The 17,568-nt window shown below is 47.6% G+C and overlaps 1 protein-coding gene across 5 annotated transcripts in view; it reads right to left on the bottom strand.

The window, feature by feature from the left end:
- EHF (ets homologous factor) overlaps window positions 1–17,568 on the bottom strand; it is a 44,204-nt gene that overhangs the window by 18,180 nt on the left and 8,456 nt on the right. For 4 of the 5 annotated variants that reach the window (XM_005864418.2, XM_014538169.1, XM_005864415.2 and 1 more), the window contains exon 2: window positions 4,199–4,298. In XM_005864418.2, coding sequence (XP_005864480.1) covers window positions 4,199–4,295 — 97 coding nt within the window. In that variant the 5' untranslated portion in view covers window positions 4,296–4,298. Of the gene's footprint in view, window positions 1–4,198; window positions 4,299–15,919; window positions 15,944–17,568 lie in introns of those variants that run through there. The other variant, XM_005864417.2, reaches the window with a different exon arrangement.

The raw sequence follows: 17,568 nt of genomic DNA, 5'->3' as shown, positions 1-17,568 counted from the left end.
GGGTGGGGTGGGGTGGGGATGCATCACTGGCTGCCGGAAGTCATGAGGATCGGATCACAACCACAGTCCCTGTGCACCAGAGGGGGCCGGAGCAGGAGACAAGCTCTGTAGAGGAGGCCCTTGGAAGTGTGGTCCTTTTTCTAGTTGTGATGGGGCCATGCATTTAGCCCCTGTGCATCTTGATGCCCTCTTCGGTATCAAATACTTACCCCTGGGAGCTGGATGAGGACAGGAGTCCTGAAATACTCTGAGATCTTGAGTTTATTCCCCACCTTCCCCAAAGTTCCATGAAAGAGAAAGCATTACTGGTTTCAGCAACTTATTAGGTATTGTTCACCCCTACATAGTTCTCTTTCTCTCTTCTTCCCCCTGTCTCCCTCCCATCTTCTTCTCTCTCTTACACACACATATACACATCCACATCTCAAATTCAGACCATTTTAAGCCAGAAGTGAGGCCTGAGAGTAAGGTTCTTTTCTCTATGATGCCTTTGCTTTTCCTCACAGTGGTCCAGGTTCCTCATCTGCTAACTGTGCTGACCCATCCCTGCCCCACACTGGTTACTATAGCTACTATGAGGTCATTTCCTTACACAGTTACCTTAACTTAGGTCGCTTCCCATCAGCCACTGAAATTAGGCACAAAACTGCCAAGCCACGCATTGAGGCTCTTCACTAGCTATTGATTCTTCTATGGCCTTTTTTCTATGTTGTTCTTTCAGGCAAGTTTCTATTCTACCAATCACTCCCTGTTGAATTCCTACCCAGCTTTCAAACTCTGACCACCCCACGAGGGAAGTCATCACAGACTCCCATTTACTGTGAGGGCTGCTGTCCTGTGAATCGCCAGGAGACGTGTTGGGTATTTCTCATAATGACTTTTGTCATGTTCTGCTTTCCTTTAGGAGTATCTAAGTACTGTCTTATTCTCCTCTGTAAATTGTATGCTCAAGGTCATGGGCCCTGTCTCATGCATCTTTGTATCTCCAATGAAAACTATCTTAGAGGCCTTGCCATCTTAGGCACTCACTATAGATTTCATTAGTGGAATTTGTTGCTGAAAAAGAAATAATGTGGGAACCTGAAAGAGTTGTGAGGTGCATTCACAAGATGGTTAGTTCAAATACCAGTGAAGAAAATTTCATTCAAGCCAATAAGAGTTGCTATGTTTTATCGCTTCTCGGCCTTTTGGCTAAGATCAAGTGAAGAGTTGCTATGTTTAGTATAGGCTAACCATCTGTGTATGGTTACCATCTCATGCTCTCTTAAGAGAACATCATCAGCCCAAAGTCCTAGGGGATGGAGAAGAGAGAGCCAGCCAGCCTTTGGGGGGACATGTAACAGGGCTGAGAGGTCTTATGGTCTCCTTGTAAACAGAGATCTAGGGGGAATAGCTCTCTTCTGGAAAGGTGGGGGGCAGGGGCTAGGGCAGTGATGGCGAACCTATGACACGTGTGTCAGAGGTGACACGCGAACTCATTTTTTTGGTTGATTTTTCTTTGTTAAATGGCATTTAAATATATAAAATAAATATCAAAAATATAAGTCTTTGTTTTACTATGGTTGCAAATATCAAAAAATTTCTATATGTGACACGGCACCAGAGTTAAGTTAGGGTTTTTCAAAATGCTGACACGCCAAGCTCAAAAGGTTCGCCATCACTGGGCTAGGGGAATACACTGTTGCAGCCCACTAAGCTGAAGCAGGGGAAATCTAGCTGAACCTGATACACAGATATTCCCACAAACTCAAGGGTGGAATGTGTAGCACAAGAAAACTGTCCCTAACTTTTGCTTCAAGGTCATTGTACACCAGTACTTCTCAAACCTTGATGTAAATATGAATCACCAGGGAATGTAGTTCAAATGCAGATTCTGATTCCACAGAATCCTGAGCTTCTGCATTCCTAACAAGCTTCCACTGGATGATGATGATGATGGTGGTGGTGATGGTAATGGTGATCGTCTGTAGATACAGTTTGAGTTGCAAGGAGCTAAAGAACCCCTAAAGATTGGATTCCCATAATGCCCACGGCCTAGCTCTCAGGAGAGGCTGAAGGGGGAATGTTCCCAACCCAATCCCACTTTTGCTCACACCTTCAGAATCCATCCCCCGCTTCCAGATTTCAGGAGCACTAAGACCAGGAGGTCCAGATGATTTAGGCATGAAGGTGGCTGCTTGGGTAACAGCTGCCACTCACAGTGGGTACTTTATCCCTCATACCTCACGGCCGGACAAAAGCAGCCCTACACCCTCAGCTTGGGCCCTGAAGCAGAAGCCAGTGGTAGAGAGGAATGGGGACAAGGATTGGGAAAATCTAGTCCAAAAATTAAATTACATAGAAATATTTCCAGATATATAAACACACAGAGCTTAGACTGGATGTTTCCAATTCCTCGTCATTTTGGAGGTCTCACAATACAGCTGTTTAAGGAGGGGATATTTTTGTGTGGTTCCACAAGTCTTTGTTCTCTTTTTTCTAAAATAATTGTGTCACCCTAACCGGTTTGGCTCAGTGGATAGAGCATCGGCCTGCGGACTGAAGGGTCCCAGGTTCGATTCCGGTCAAGGGCATGTACCTGGGTTTCGGGCACATCCCTAGCAGGGAGTGTGCAGGAGGCAGCTGATCGATGTTTCTAACTCTCTATCCCTCTTCCTTCCTCTCTGTAAAAAATCAATAAAATATATTTTTTAAAAAATAAATAGAATAAAATAATTGTGTTGTTATGACAGTGCAGCTCTGGGAGTACAAACAAGAGGCAGTCGCTCTCAATAACCCAACAACCTGCCTGCAGTAATTTCTTCTCTCAACTGCACATGACCCAGATGAAAGGATCATTCCTGACAGTGCATCTTATCGGAACTTCAAAGCACCAGAGACTTTTATATGAAATTGCCTGGAAAATTCTCCCCATCAGCCAGTGGACTGGTCAGATTCCTGAAATTTTAGATTCCTAAGAGTTCAGCTCTTCTCGGTCTTTCAAAGGACTTCCCCCACCCCATCAATCATGACCAGGAGCTGGGCCTTCTGGGAGGCCTCTGGAAATTAAGAAATAAAAGCAGCACCTACATTCTACTCCCTGCTGAACAAATGGCCCCAGCTTTCAACTAAGCAAACAGGAAAAATGCTGTTTAATGGAGGGTCCAGTCTGAAGACCCTTCCTGCTCTGTTTAGAGTCCTCCCTGGAGGTCCCACAGCAACAGAAAACGTCACTGCCCAGAAAAGGCAGCAGTGTGGTGGGCCAGGTGACCAAGCAAGGGAAGGTCACCTGTGCACGCTTTCAACCATGTTTGGCTGGGATTCCGCGTTAAGAGGCAGAGCTGCACATGGACCAGCTGCAATTGGAGAGCATAATCCTTCCATTATTCTCCCACTCCTCCTCAGACTCTGCTCACAACAGGCCTTTTCCATTTTTTAGGGGAGTCGGAGCAGCCGTCTCTGGAGTGGAGATCAGCAGCAGGTGCGGGGGTAGAAGACTCAGAGCTCCTTAAAGCCCCGCAGTTCACCGCCCAGCAGTCTGCCCCAACTGAATGCCTTCACACGGGGTGTGGGGCCCTGATTCAGCAACCACTTTATTCAGTTTCGCTTCTACAGTAAGCCACGGGCTTGGTCACCAAACCCTCTCTAAGCCCCACCACCAACCCCTCCCTCTTCTAATCAATAGGTTCTAGATTAAAGCACCAAAGGGGGGCCCACGGTCTCCTGGCAAGTCTCTTCTCCCCTGACAAAGGTAGGTCACTGGAGCATGAAATAAAAAGTTGAAGCCGCTAAACCCTCTCCTCCTCGAATTCCATGCTTCCGTGCAACACACACACACACACACACACACACACACACACACACACACGCGCGCGCGCCTTTCTCTCCTATCCTATCTGGATATCCTAAGCCAAATACTGTTAAAAGTTTCAACAGGTGGCCTTCCCTTTGGGCATCTCCTCTACAACCCTATCTGCCAGGCTGCCCACCCAGAACCTTGAATCTTGGGAGGAAACCATGACATCTATCAAGTGGGCTTCAGCCTGCAGCACCGGGGACCTAGAGAGAACTCCAGCACGAAGACTTTCCCCCATCCCCGCGGTTCCTCACATCTCCTGCCGCATCTCATACCTTAAGTTGAAAAACGAAGCCTAATGAAAGCAAAGCAAAACCCCCCTGAGACTCAACACCCACAGGAGGGGGGCAGGGAGGGGCTTACCATTGCACATGGGGTAGCTGTCTGTCCAGGTGGGCTGCTGGTGGAGGAGGTTGTTGCTGGGGTTGAGATTCATTACACCACTTCCTTCCAGAATCATGATCTGTAAGGCGATCAAACAACCTGTTCAGTCAGTGGCTCTTGGACAAACGTCACCGGAGAGTACAGGTCAGAGAGTTAATTTAGGAGGAAAGGAAAAAAGAATTTGCCCTTCCCACCATTGCCTCCAAAGCCTATTGCTACGGCCCTTTCCGTAAAAGCAAAACTCACTGGCAATTAAAAATTTCCAGGTTCAGTTTTCATATGCACGAGGCAAGTTTTTACAGCCGCCCATTCATAAATGAATAATCTCCGATCGGGAATGAAGCGAAGGGAAAATGCAATACCTGCTCACAGGGCGCGTCTGGCCAGAAGCCAAGCCTTTTTTTTTAACAATAGTGAAAATGCCAAAGAGATTTTGTTTAAAGTGGAACTGCAACCAATGAAAATCCAAGCTGGTAGAGGCACAGTCCTGGCACCTGCGTGGGAGTCCTAGCCCACCAGGCAGGCCCTCACCCGGGCACCCAGCAAGTGTATCTGCCATGGGTGGGCAGGGGTCAGAGGGCCTCGGTCATATTTTACTTAGAGCTCCTCCAGCATCTGGCTGCATGATAACATCAGGAATCCATTGGTTTCCCTGACAAGATACTGCCCCTCCCCTGCCTTCCCAATACGAATTCTGACCAGCTTTCTCTCTCCTCTTAGACTATCATAAGCTCCGAAAGTGACCGAGCGGTGACTTTTTCAGTCTGAGGGCTCATTTTCTCAGTAAAGGGCCTAGGAGAAGAGCCTGTCTTCCATGGGCTTGCTTGAATTTGTTAAACAATGTACAAATTTTACACTTTGAAAATACTTCTTCACTTCTCCAGCATCTATCATGTTCTTACCCCAAGCCAGGCACCCTCCACCTTCAGACCTCAGCCCCATGTGAATGAATGAATGCTCAGTCATTCAAAAGGAGATCAGCCAGGTTCCAGAGGTGCTTGACCCTTACTGGGATCTGGAATGTAACCTGCACTCCCTAAATGTTGGGGTAGGGACAGGGAGCCAGCTTCATAGCAGCAGATCATGGAAAATGTTCTGCCTGTTTGGATGGGGGGGGGGGATCTTGCATCCTTAAGTGTCCCCCAGGATCAAAGTGCCCACCCAGAGTGGTTCCAGCCCTCAAAACCCCTTGCTCTGATTTAGCCACCGCTCCTTTGGTTCTGTGGAGGGCCTGAGAGGGGAGGGGAGGGGCCTGGAAAAGGAATACAAAATCACTCGTGTATTCATTTATTCAACAAAAATGTATCAGCCCTATAATAGTCTGGGCATTGTCTTAGGTACTGGGGACAGAGCAGTGATGAGGAGTTAATTGGGTTAGACAGAAACCTTTATGATGATTATAACTAACTAGATCTGAGCCTGTTCTTATCGTCATCACAGTTGTTTGGCAAAAATTGGGCCTGAATCCAGTCTATGTAGAAGGTGAGAACGGGCCTTGATTGGAGATTAAATTAGTTCCTACACCTTAAGCACTTGGCACAAACTAGGACACGGCTCCATGAAGGTGTCACTATGAGGAGAGACGCAATCTTTTTGGATAACCTGAATCAGAAACAGCCATGGGTTTCAGTTCTCTGACGCAAACACCTAAAGAAAGTGACTACATTGCTTTTTTAAAAAAAAAATTTGCTCTTTAGAGAGGAAGGGAGAGGGAAAAACTCAGAGAGAAACATCAATCCGTTGTCTCCCGCACGCACCCTGACCAGGGATTGAACCCACAACCTGGGCATGTGCCCTGACTGGGAATCGAAACAGAGCCCTTTCCATACACAGGATGACGCTCAACCAACTGAGCCACCCTGGCCAGGGCGACCAAATTGCTTTTTAAGTTCCCTTACAGAAACCTCTTTGATTCTTACCCTCAGAGAAGGAAAAAAAAACAAAAACAACTGAAAGCTTTCCCTTTTTCACAATAACTGGGCCTTTTCCCATCCAACTTTTTAGAACAATTGCAGTAAAGCTAAGAAATCAGGTGAGGGACTTCAAGGCAAAAGAAAACCACTCAGTCCCCAGAGGGGTGGCTGGGGAAGGGAAGGGGCATGGCCGGTCTCCTGTTTGCTCAAGGCCGGGCTTGTTCCTCGCCAAAATGTGCTCAACCACAAGCAGTAAAAAGGTTACTGTTTAACCCTGAAAGGGCTGAAGCTCAGAGCCCAGCCCATCTGCAGGGAGGAATAGGCCCTCCAGGCTGGGGGGATGGGCAGGGAAGCCTTCCCTGAAACTATTATTTCACAAGGATCTGCCTGCAGGGCTGTTTCTAAGTGGCCATTTCAGTGGAAGCGAGACCTGCCCTGGCCAATTCTGAGTTACCTCCTTGGTTGGCTCAGATCTGTCACCACTTCCCAAAAGAAAACCCCAGGAGGCAGGGTGATGTAAGGGCTAAACTCCGGGGTTTTGGAGCTGGGGAGACGCAGGCTCAGATCCTAGTTCCCCCGGTTACTGTGCCTGACCTTGAGCTGCTTCCAAGTCTCTTTAGCCAAACATTTTCTGATGTTCGCTTTCTCCACCTGCAAAATGGGAACAATCCCACACTCAAAGTCCTAGGAGGCCATTGAGGCCATGCCCGGAGAGAACTTAGCAGGCAGCAAAAAAGAATTCAATGAATGTCACAGGACAACGTGGACCAGTTCTCCCCTGGAGATCTGGTGCCCACCAGCCCCTTTCCTCAGGGCAGACATCATTTCTTGCCATGACCTTCGGGCGGCATCCAGAACTCCTCAACCCACAGAAGAACCTTGAGGACTACAAGGTCGCAGCTGCCCATCACCACCTGCCCGCTCCAAGAGGCTGGCATGCATGAGCACTGCTCCCAGTGGGCACCCCCTTTCGTAGGGAAAGCAGCCAGCATAGCGAGGGCCCCTTTTTTACAGGGCGCAGTAAATGGTTACTACTCATAAAAGAGTTTATGTGACTTAATCCTTAGTGAGTCAGAGTTCACTTGAGCTTCACCCAGGCTTGTGAGAAAAGGAGGTCAGTGTCTCTAGTCCAGCATGTCACTGCAGGGACAGTGCCCCTGGGGTGGGCACAGAAGGCCCCGGGCTCACACAGCTGAAGGCCTTTCACCAAGCCCTACCCCCTCCCTCCCAGGGCCTGAAAGGGCTGAAGCAAAGAACCACCCCAGGGCCTGGTCCTTCAGGTGTAAAACAAGGGCATTTGCACCCCAACAGCCTCAAGGACTGTTGTGGAGATCAAATGAGATCATGGATAATAAATGTGCCTTGAAATTTATTTTTTTAAAAGCATTATTATAACCAACCCACCCACACTCCCATTTACTAATACAGAATTTCTGTGGTACCTTGTGATTCCTTTATGGGGTATGAAAAGCAATGTTTTTCATTTAAAAGTAGGGGGATCGTTTAATGCCCTTCTTTAAGCTTCCTACTTTACCTTCATCATCGCTTTTATTGTTTTCTACCAAAAGAAAAATTTTAAAAAAACAAACAAAAAACACAGCAAAGCATCTAGGATGTGAGGTGGAGACTTGGGATCTTTGAAGCCTGGGGTCGAATTCAGGCTCCATTCTGAGCCAGGTGACTTTGAGTATGTTAACTTATTTCTTCCCTGGTTTAAAAGGGGGAGTCAGGGAAAACGTTGATGTCCCTTAAGCCTAGGACTGCTTTGAAGGATAAGTAGTCTAATGGGTTTAAAGGAGCCTAACCCAGCACCAGCACACGTGCCCCCAATAAAAATCAGTTTCCTTTCTTTTCTTTAAACATCCATTCTCAAGATATTTCTCTAACACACTTTACTTTTTCCAGGACTGAAGAAGTAAATTCAGAGCCTAAAGTAAGGCTGACTCCACCCTTCGAGTCAAAAGCAAGCTGAAGAAAGGACTCACCCCTCCTCATCTCTAGCTCAAGGGGGAATTCTGGGAGGTGGTCCTCAGTCATGTGCAGTAGGTGAAAAGCAGCATTTTTCAACCTCTGCATGACTGATGTTTTGGGCTGGGGTGTTTCTTTGTTGCAGGATCATGCTGTGCATTGCAGGATGTCTAGCTGCATCCCTGGCCTCTAGAATCTAGTAGCATCCCCAACCCCCCAGAATGTCCCCTAAAGCTAAATCATCCCCAGTTGAGAACACCGGATTAAAAGTAGAGCCTATGGCAGTGACAGCTCTGACTTTGATCTTCCTAGTGTGATGAACTTGGGCTGTCCTCTACCCTTTGTGAGCGTCTCTATTCTCTCCTGGGAAACAGACATGGCATTACTACCTACCACTAGGCCTGTGGGAGGATGAAATGAGATAGGGGACAGTAAGGCCCCTTTACAGTGCCTGGTCCAAACCAAGTAATCCAAGTAATGGCGTCCTAAGTGGAGGTTTAAGAAAATGCACTGGGTACCAAGGCCAACTTTGTCTATTCCCAGGTGGCATTCTGGAAATACAGCATAAATTGTTGCTTGGGCTACTAAAAATTACACACACACACACACACACACACACACACTGTAAATTGCATTTCAAACCCAAGGACTGAAATGCAAGGTAGGTTATCCAGGGGTCACACACACACACACACACACACACACACAAACTGTAAATTGCATTTCAAACCCAAGGACTGAAATGGAAGGTAGGTTATCCAGGGGGGGTTTCATCTCCATTCTCTTATCCCCCTTCACATATAAGAAAAATGGGAGGAACAGTATTTGGCTCCAGACTCCCATTCATCATCCAAACTTTCACACTGACCAAGACGTTACCTCCATGCAAAAGCTTCTAAGACGGACACTTTTGGAGACAGACATGTACAATTTCTTGGAAGAGGAGGAGCCATGCTCCTGCCCAGTAGACTAGAGTATGTATGGGTGAGAACCTCACACCAGGCTTCCAGCCAGGACCTCTTAGGCAGCAGCCACCCTGCAAATGACGACGGGCCAGGAGGGCTTGGCCGACCTGAAACTCGTTTTTGCAGAAGCAGCGCTGTGCTGTGCTGGGGTGGCCCCTGCCTGCGTGGTGGTGGGAGAGCGAGGCCACTCTCTGCTCCCCACTGTGTTAATGGGCAGTTTCAGGTTAAACACAAATTCCCACACAGCCCCAAGTTGCTTCTGTGCCACCCACACATGGAGGCGACCCACCACCCTGTGCCCACACCTCTTCTAGGTCTTCATCAAAGGTAGAGTCCCTTCCGGCCCCAGCTCTACCACCCCCACGCCTGGGGGGCAGGGACCGCAACACTTGGCGTGACCCTAACGTTTCAGAGTCTCACATTTTGCCCGCAGCTCAGTGGCACACATGGGAGAGGGTGAGCCTGGCCACAGAGACGGGAGCTCACTGGCATCTGAGTTGAAAGGACAAATTCAAGGTGAGAGGAGCTTCACACCAGCCCAGTGTCGCTGTGTTTCTCAGGGCAGAGTCAGAGCTCATGCCTCAGATTGGAAGTGAGGGTGGAAAGCGAGGGTGGAAATCTCAATTCCGCCAGCCAGCTGGCTGTGTTGACCTTAGGGAAGTACTACCTTCTCTAAAGCCTCAGTTTCCCCATATGACAAAAAGCAGGGAGGGGATGGAGTTGATGTGCAGATTCAGCGAGAATGTCTGTAAAATCCTCGGCATGTCATCTCGTACATGGCAAGTGCCAGGAAATGTTAGTGATTGTCACAGGGCCTGCCCCCCGAGTCTCCTTAAACTGTGTTGGTTGGAGTTGGAAACATCCTTGGAGCCAGAGTGGACTCTTCAGAGGCAGGATAGTATAATGGTTACCCCCCCATCCCCCCAACTCAGGAGTCAAAGAGCCACAGTTCAAATCCTGCCTGGCTTTGCCAATTTGCTGAAGGGGCAAGTTTGGACAAGGAATTCAACTTCTCTGGGCCTTAGCTTCCTCATTTACAAAACAAAGACGATATGAAAAGGGTTGTTGAAAGATAAAATGAGAGGATACTGTAAAATGCATAGAGAAGTGTTTGATGCATAGTAAGCACTTGTCAATGTTAGCTGGTTCTTATCATAATACTTGTTATTTGTTGTGTTGTTACTATTTTGTTGAATATCCAAGGAGGAAATTGAGGGCCAAGTTAATTTCAAGCAAGGCCTGTAGCCTCTTCCATCTACACCATCTACTAGCTGGCACCATGGAGCCTAGAGCTGGATTTTCCGCCTCCTCATCCCCCATTCCGGCTGCTGTGTGGATGCACCATTAGGCTGAGCTATGAGCAGCATCTCTCAGCCATTGCTCACAGAAGCCGTGCTATGCCCCCGTGGGCATGGTGCCTGCCTGGGGGACTGAAAGCCATTCCGCCTGCCCCCATTCCTCTCACAAGACACACTGTGCCCGAGGCTGCCAGGAGCAGTGGGAGGGCACACCTCCACAGACCCCGGGTATCACTCTGTGTTGCACTCCCACACCACAGCTGGTGTACAGGTGCAAAGGAGAGCATCATGTCTAAATGGGAGCTCCTGCCAGAGAGTGGCCACAGGGCTCCTTTCACCCACAGGGCCCCTTCGCATGAGGAATGCTCAGTCACCACAAAGCATAGGGTCTGGGATTGGAGCGAATAGAGACAAGAAAGCAAGAGGAAGGAGGCACCACTGGGACTCTGGCAGGGAGCTGGGGCCATGTACCCCAGGCCCCAGGAGGCTATGCCCAGTCTCAGGACTCCTATCAAGGCCAAGGATTGCTCAACAGGCTTTTCCTCTTAAATGCCGAGAGAGAACCTCCCAGCAAAGACAAATACAGCCCAGCTGGGCTTGCTCAGCCGGAGGGAATGTCTTTTGCTCCATGGTGGGGTTACTGAGACCTGGGACTGAATGCTATAAAAATAATGATAATTACCATTATTACTAGAGGCCCGGTGTATGAAATTCATGCATGAGGGAATGTCTTTTGCTCCATGGTGGGGTTACTGAGATCTGGGACTGAATGCTATAAAAATAATGATAATTATCATTATTACTAGAGGCCCAGTGCATGAAATTCATGCATGGTAGGGTACCACAGCCCAGCCTGCACCCTCTCACAATCCGGGACATTCCTCTCGTAATCTGGGACCGCTGGCTCCTAATGGCTCACCTGCCTGCCTGTCTGATCACCCCTAACTGCCTCTGCCTGCCTGCCTGATTGCCCCTAACCACTCTGCCTGCCTGCCTGGTCGCCCCTAACTGCTACTGCCTTGGTTCCCACCATGGTGGCTTCGTCTGAAAGGACGTCCGGAATGACATCCAGAAGGTCATTCAGCTGTCCAGTCTAATTAGCATATTATGCTTTTATTATAATAGATTACATTAAAGTATCTAGGGCTTACTGGGCACTTAAAATGTGCCAGCTCTTTGTTAATAGTTTTAAATGCATTACCTCAGTCGAGACAATAACTCCATAAGGCTAATATTCAGATATTTCACAGATGGCCAATCTGAGGCTCAGAGAAGTTAGGTAACTTGTCCAAGGTTGCACAGCTTAGCGAGAATTGGAGCTAGAAGAGAATTCAATCTTGGACTGTCTAGCAACAAACCCTGGGAATTTAGCCACTTTCTGCTGAGAAGAAGGTATTTCCCAGAGAAGAATGTTGCCCTCAGCTCATCCTCACCCCCACACCCTTCCATACATAGTCATGCATTCTCCCTGTGCCATTTGGGGCCTCACGCCTTTACCACACTTCTCCAAGGTGATAAAATTCTCTGGCCCATCAATCATGCAGGACCCTGATTGAGACCCTCTTTCCCTTTTGCCAGAGCAATCTCAGGGCATCTCTCATTCTAATATATCCAAGAGCTCCTTTCAGGATGAAAGAATAGAAAGCTGCCTTCATTTTGCCTCTCCTACAATATGCTTAGGCAGGAATATGCTAGTGGTTCCAAAGCTGGGACAGTTTCCTCCATGATACTCTTTTAGCCATTAAAGCAGAACTATGCACATATACATAGGTACACACTTACAGGCATACATATACACATACGTGTATACATACATACACACAGGATAGGGCAAGTGTAGGTTTAGTTGTTCGTATGGAAAACAATACAATACTTAATAAATAATAATAATACAGGAATAAACTCTTTGCTTTAGGTACTCACAACTGTAAACCTACTTTTGCCATATCCTGGCAAAATACTTTCTCTATGACTCTATAAAGTCATTTTCTTTTATATTTTGGATTTAAACTGGTCCATAATTATTTGTGCTTTACCTGAATGAGACCTCAGGCCAAAAAGCACAGTTTGCTCCTGCTGCAAGGCTAAGACAGATTGGGGGCGCTAAGGGCCACAGAGCAGACTTGAAGCAGGGCTTGTGCCTGTATTCTCTGTCCCCAGCCCCAAGGGACTGGAATCAAAGCCATGGTCTGCCGTTGTCCCAGCTCTTGTATTCATTCAACCACACCATCCCCAAATTGCCACGAAACTGGGTAATTTTACTCCTCCAGCCAGAAGAGCAAGTAGGCATTTTGAACAGTTGTTGTGGCAATGACAACAATATCCAGACCATTCTCGGTCCTTAATCAGTTGCCAGCAGGTGAAGTCCAAGTCTTTGCCTTACGGATGTTGCAACAGTGTCCTGACTTCCCGTTTCAGTATGACTGCCATTTCAAAGGAACTACACTCCCAACCAGGAGGGAAGAAAATTCATGTACGTGCGAAGTCTCGCTGAATGTAATACAGGCAAAATTCATGTTTTTCAAGTGAATCAAAATGTGAATCAAGCTTGGGGAATGTATTTGATCCTCTCGGGATGACATCACAGGTAATTTCATAACCCTGTAATGTGTTCTGAAGCAGACATTTCATGCTCCCAGGGGCAACATCTGAAGTACTATTCCTGGGCTTTCAAGAGTTTTCGTGAGCAATGATGCAGATTTGGGAGGCCAAGTGTTGATCCATTATAGATACACTTTACTGACTCTAAGCATTTGGAAATAAATATACATATTATGCTGATCTTTATCATTCTTGGTGCCAGACTCAGGCAAGACGAAGATACTGACAGCAGACAAGCGCTGAAGTTGATTGAAAGACAAGATGAACGTACATGGCCTCCGGAGCCTTTATCAGTCCCATTCAGATGTAACAAACTGAGAAGAATAAGGCAAGCTTTGAATCTAAAGGTCACAGCGCCTTTCAAGATCTCAGTAGAAGCCAGGCTCTCCCCTTTTACCAAAACCGCACGTCCACACCTGGTTTTGCATGTGTTCTGTGGGGCCTGGGCTTTCCAAAGACCTTCCATTGACCCCTACAGGTCTATGGACACCAAGGATCTTTAAGAATTCTCTCTTGCACTCAGGCTGGATTGAAAGTTAAGGAAGACTTCTTAGTGGAGTCAGGGTTGGGAGACACCTTTATTCCAACCGACAAGAGAAGGCCTGAGAGATTCTCTTCTTCTCTCTTACTCAGCCTTGTTGCCTTGTTCCCCTTCAGGGACACCAGAAGGGCCCCGCTGGCCCTCTCCTTCAGCAGCTGATGTGGGAGCCACGCATTCAGCAAGGTCACCCTGGACCTCTGTTTGGCAATGAAGTGAAGAATTCAGCAAATTTTCCTGAACTTCAGCATCTGTCTTCCCACTAACCCTCTTTCTCTATTCCAAAAACAAATGATCCCAAAGTAAAGAAAGTATAGCAAAACAAAACAAAATAAAAGAGGCCTTTGCAGGTCTTTGGAGCGGCAGAGGGACTGTTGCATCTAGGATGACCCTTATGACCTTACTTTCCTGCTTAGCTAAGAGGCCACACAGGTATTTCAATAGACCACCCGCATCCTCATCACCTAAGGAGGAGTTAAACTTGAAGTTTCCTGGGATCTTACCCATGATCTCGGAATCAGGACCTGCATTTTTACCAACCTCCCTTCACCAATGCTTAAGCCCTCTCTCAGGTAAGAACTTCTGGTCATAGATTCACTTACTTGCCTTCCCTCATTTCCCACAATAAGGAGATCTCAGTCTTGAAGGAAACATCCATAAATGCCAGGAAATCCTTGAAAAAGTCAGAGACTACACATTCAATCCGGAGAACTTAACCTCCAATCTGTCTGTGTGATTCTATCACCACGTTGTCTGTCTACTTGACCCAAAGCAGGTCCCAATGCCCGGTACCACCTAGCTGGGAAATTCAGCAGGGCTCAGCTGCGTATGAGGACGAGTCTCTGAAGCCTGAACAAACAAATCCGGCCCCAGAGCACAGCATTTGCAGAGGATTTTTATGATGGTTCCTCCTACGAAGAGAATCTCGTGGCTGGCTGAGTCACCCCTTACCTGATCCCACCCCCACCTTAGTCTTTCAAAAGGTTACTTAACCACCCTGGATTTGAGGCCTCATATCCAGGAAAATTGGGGTCTCAGCCTTTTAACCTTCAGGGGAGAGAAATGATCATCAAGAAATTCTTGTCATGCTACTATAAATATTTATCCATTTCCATAAATATCTAACATCTGTATACATATAGTGTCTACTAGATGCTGGGCACTATGCTGGGTGCTGGGGACAAAACACAGATGCTATCCTCCCCCGGTAGACTATTCAGCAAGCACAGCACTTCCAAAACAATGGTAGCTCTCTCCAAAGTCATCTGAGCTCAGTCCCCACCTCCGGTTGGGGACAGAGGGGAGCAGGAGCAGAGAGAGACAGACAACCTTCTCTGGCATTTGGAAATGACCAACCTTGAAAAGAACTTGAACTACGTTTAAAAGCAGGACCGATCCTCTTCTCTCCGGCAACCCCATGCCCTTGCCTTCACAAGGAAACCCTTACGCAGTCATCAAGTTGGCAGGCAGGGTAAGGCCCCTGAGTTTCACAGAGCAGCCTCAGCCAAAACCAATCACCACTGGGGCAGAATAAAGCCGTCGGTTGTCTGGATGGCTGAATGTCTCTCCCCGAGACAATGGCGTGTTTATGTATAGGAGGGTTAGAAGCAGGTTGTTAACATGAAACCCACCGTAAACAGAGCAGTGAATTTGGGTGCTGGCAGGGGCTTCTGTTATCTTCGGAATACCCCCCAGAGGGTATAAGCCCTACCTTTTCATTTGAGTTGGCAGCAGAGTTATTTTTTTGCACCTGTTGCTCTGCTCCGATAACAACCAGTTAAGCATTGATTTGTTGGAAAATAAACAGGAAAAAAAAAAGCAAAGAAAGGCATCTGCCCAAACAGCCTGAGCTGGTTTGACTGAGCATTCATGCCAATTTGTTTTTCCTATAAAAACCAAAATAAAAAAAACACACACAAAAAAAAACCCAACACACACACAAAACCCTGCATTTTCAGTTCAGATGCTACCCTCCCACTCCCTCGGAAGTAAGAGGGAATCAGGTAGGCCAGCCAGAGCTGGTCGGGCCTAGAGGCCAGAAGACACTGTACTTTTCCATTGGCTGGCTCCGTGGTGGCGCTGAGGGGTGTCCAAGATCTGCAGAATGACATGGCCAGCCTCCAGCCAGCCCAGGCTAAGATCATGAATCAGATTAACATGGGCAGAGAAGGGGCTGCTGGGATAGGATCAAAACCAAACCACACTCCTCCAAATTGTCGACTTCCGAAAGTCAATATGGTCCTGGGAGTAGGTGTGGTCTGCAGGTTACCTCCTGAAACAGCCTGGGAGTGCCTGAACGCAGTCTGGCCTCTCCCACAGACTTCCTATGTCCAGCCCTGGGCAAACAGTATAATTTGAAAACCCCAGTCCCCAGACCATAGCTTTCCCACTGGGGAAATGAAGTTACCCATACCTACCTCGAAGGCGGGCTGTGCAGACTCACCCATGTCCTGCCAAGCGACTTGAGGTCCCACGTCCCAGGTAGAAAGGACCTAAGCTCAAGGTGTGATTTCTGCATTAATCCGAGCATCATCACACTCTCATTTCTCATCACTTTGTCAATATCACATGATGAGCTCAAGCCCAAAAGGGCCACAGAGAGCTAAACAAATCATTCAAATGGAGATCATGACAACACCAATTAAGCAATGGCATCATCACCCAGAGAGCAGAAGCCTCTTAACATCTCTTTTTAAGCTTTGAGAAGAAAGCACAGGGCGTGGGCAACGCACGATGTTTCCCTAGGTGACCACCTTCCCCAGCTGTCTCTGTGCCCTTGACCTTCATTACCACCAGACCACTGGCTCAGTGGGGGGTCAGGGCAGTGGGAAGGGCCTCAGGAACACCGCTTCTCAAGGAGCATTAAGAACAGGGTGTTCCAACTGGGGAGGGATGTGGCTGGCTGAGCATTCCCAAGCATTCTTGTCATGAGCAGGGTAGGGAGTGGAGTGCCTCAGAACCAAATCGGGCAGCCCGAAAAAGAAAAGATTTAACAACACCCTCAGTCGACTGAAAAATAAATAAGATCAACCGCGTAGGAATGCAGAAAGGGTGGAGGGAGGTGCGAGTGGAGGATTGGAGTCAGGGAGGGGCTGGGATGGACTGGGATCATGGATTTGACCATTTTAAGATTCATGTTTCGTCCCAAGAAAAGATCAAGACACTCTATCTAAGGAAAGGTCAACAGCCACTAATTTGGAATCTCAAAGACTGTATAATTACAAAACAACAACTCAAACTATGACAGTGATGACAGTTCATATTTACTGAGCATTCTCGGTGTGGTAGGAATTGAGCTAGGCTTGACAGGAATGACCTCATTGACTCCTTGCAATAACCCTGGACATCGGTACTAATATTATTCATTTTATAGATGAGGAGGCACAGAGAGGCTAAGCAACTTGCCCAAAGACACAGAGCTAGTAAATGAACTGGATTTATTATCATAAATATATCGGAGGGGGGCGTGCCACATAATTCTTTATAGCTTTGAAAACGAATTCTTATATTTCTAAAGAGGGGGGATGTCTCTTAGCATTTCATACTTTTATTTTGGAAGTCGAGATTCCTTTAAGTACAGCTCCTATAATTTTCCCCCTACATGTGAGGAGGAGGCATACTAATCATCCTTGTGCCCTGGTATAAAAGTTCCCTCCAGCCCTAACCGGTTTGGCTCAGCGGATAGAGCGTCGGCCTGCGGACTCAAGGGTCCCAGGTTCAATTCCGGTCAAGGGCACGTACCTTGGTTGCGGGCACATCCCAGTGGGGAGTGTGCAGGAGGCAGCTGATCGATGTTTCTCTCTCATTGATATTTCTAACTCTCTATCCCTCTCCCTTTCTCTCTGTAAAAAATCAATAAAATATATTTAAAGAAAAAAAAAAAAGTTCCCTCCAGCATACATCAGTGCGGGCACTACAGGAGCACTGTTTCATGGCCACTCACACCCGTCCATCAAAACTTCAGCCTGGCTTCCTGCTGAAGGCCTCTGATTGATACAGGGGTTGGGCTTGGCTGCCTGCAGCCTCCTCTGACTTCTTAGCCATGACCAAAGAGCAGGTATTGTTA

Source organism: Myotis brandtii, unplaced genomic scaffold (assembly GCF_000412655.1).
Source record: "Myotis brandtii unplaced genomic scaffold, ASM41265v1 scaffold187, whole genome shotgun sequence".
NCBI lineage: Eukaryota > Metazoa > Chordata > Mammalia > Chiroptera > Vespertilionidae > Myotis > Myotis brandtii.
The sequence above is the reverse complement of the archived record's forward strand: the minus strand, read 5'-3'. Positions and strand labels throughout refer to the sequence as shown.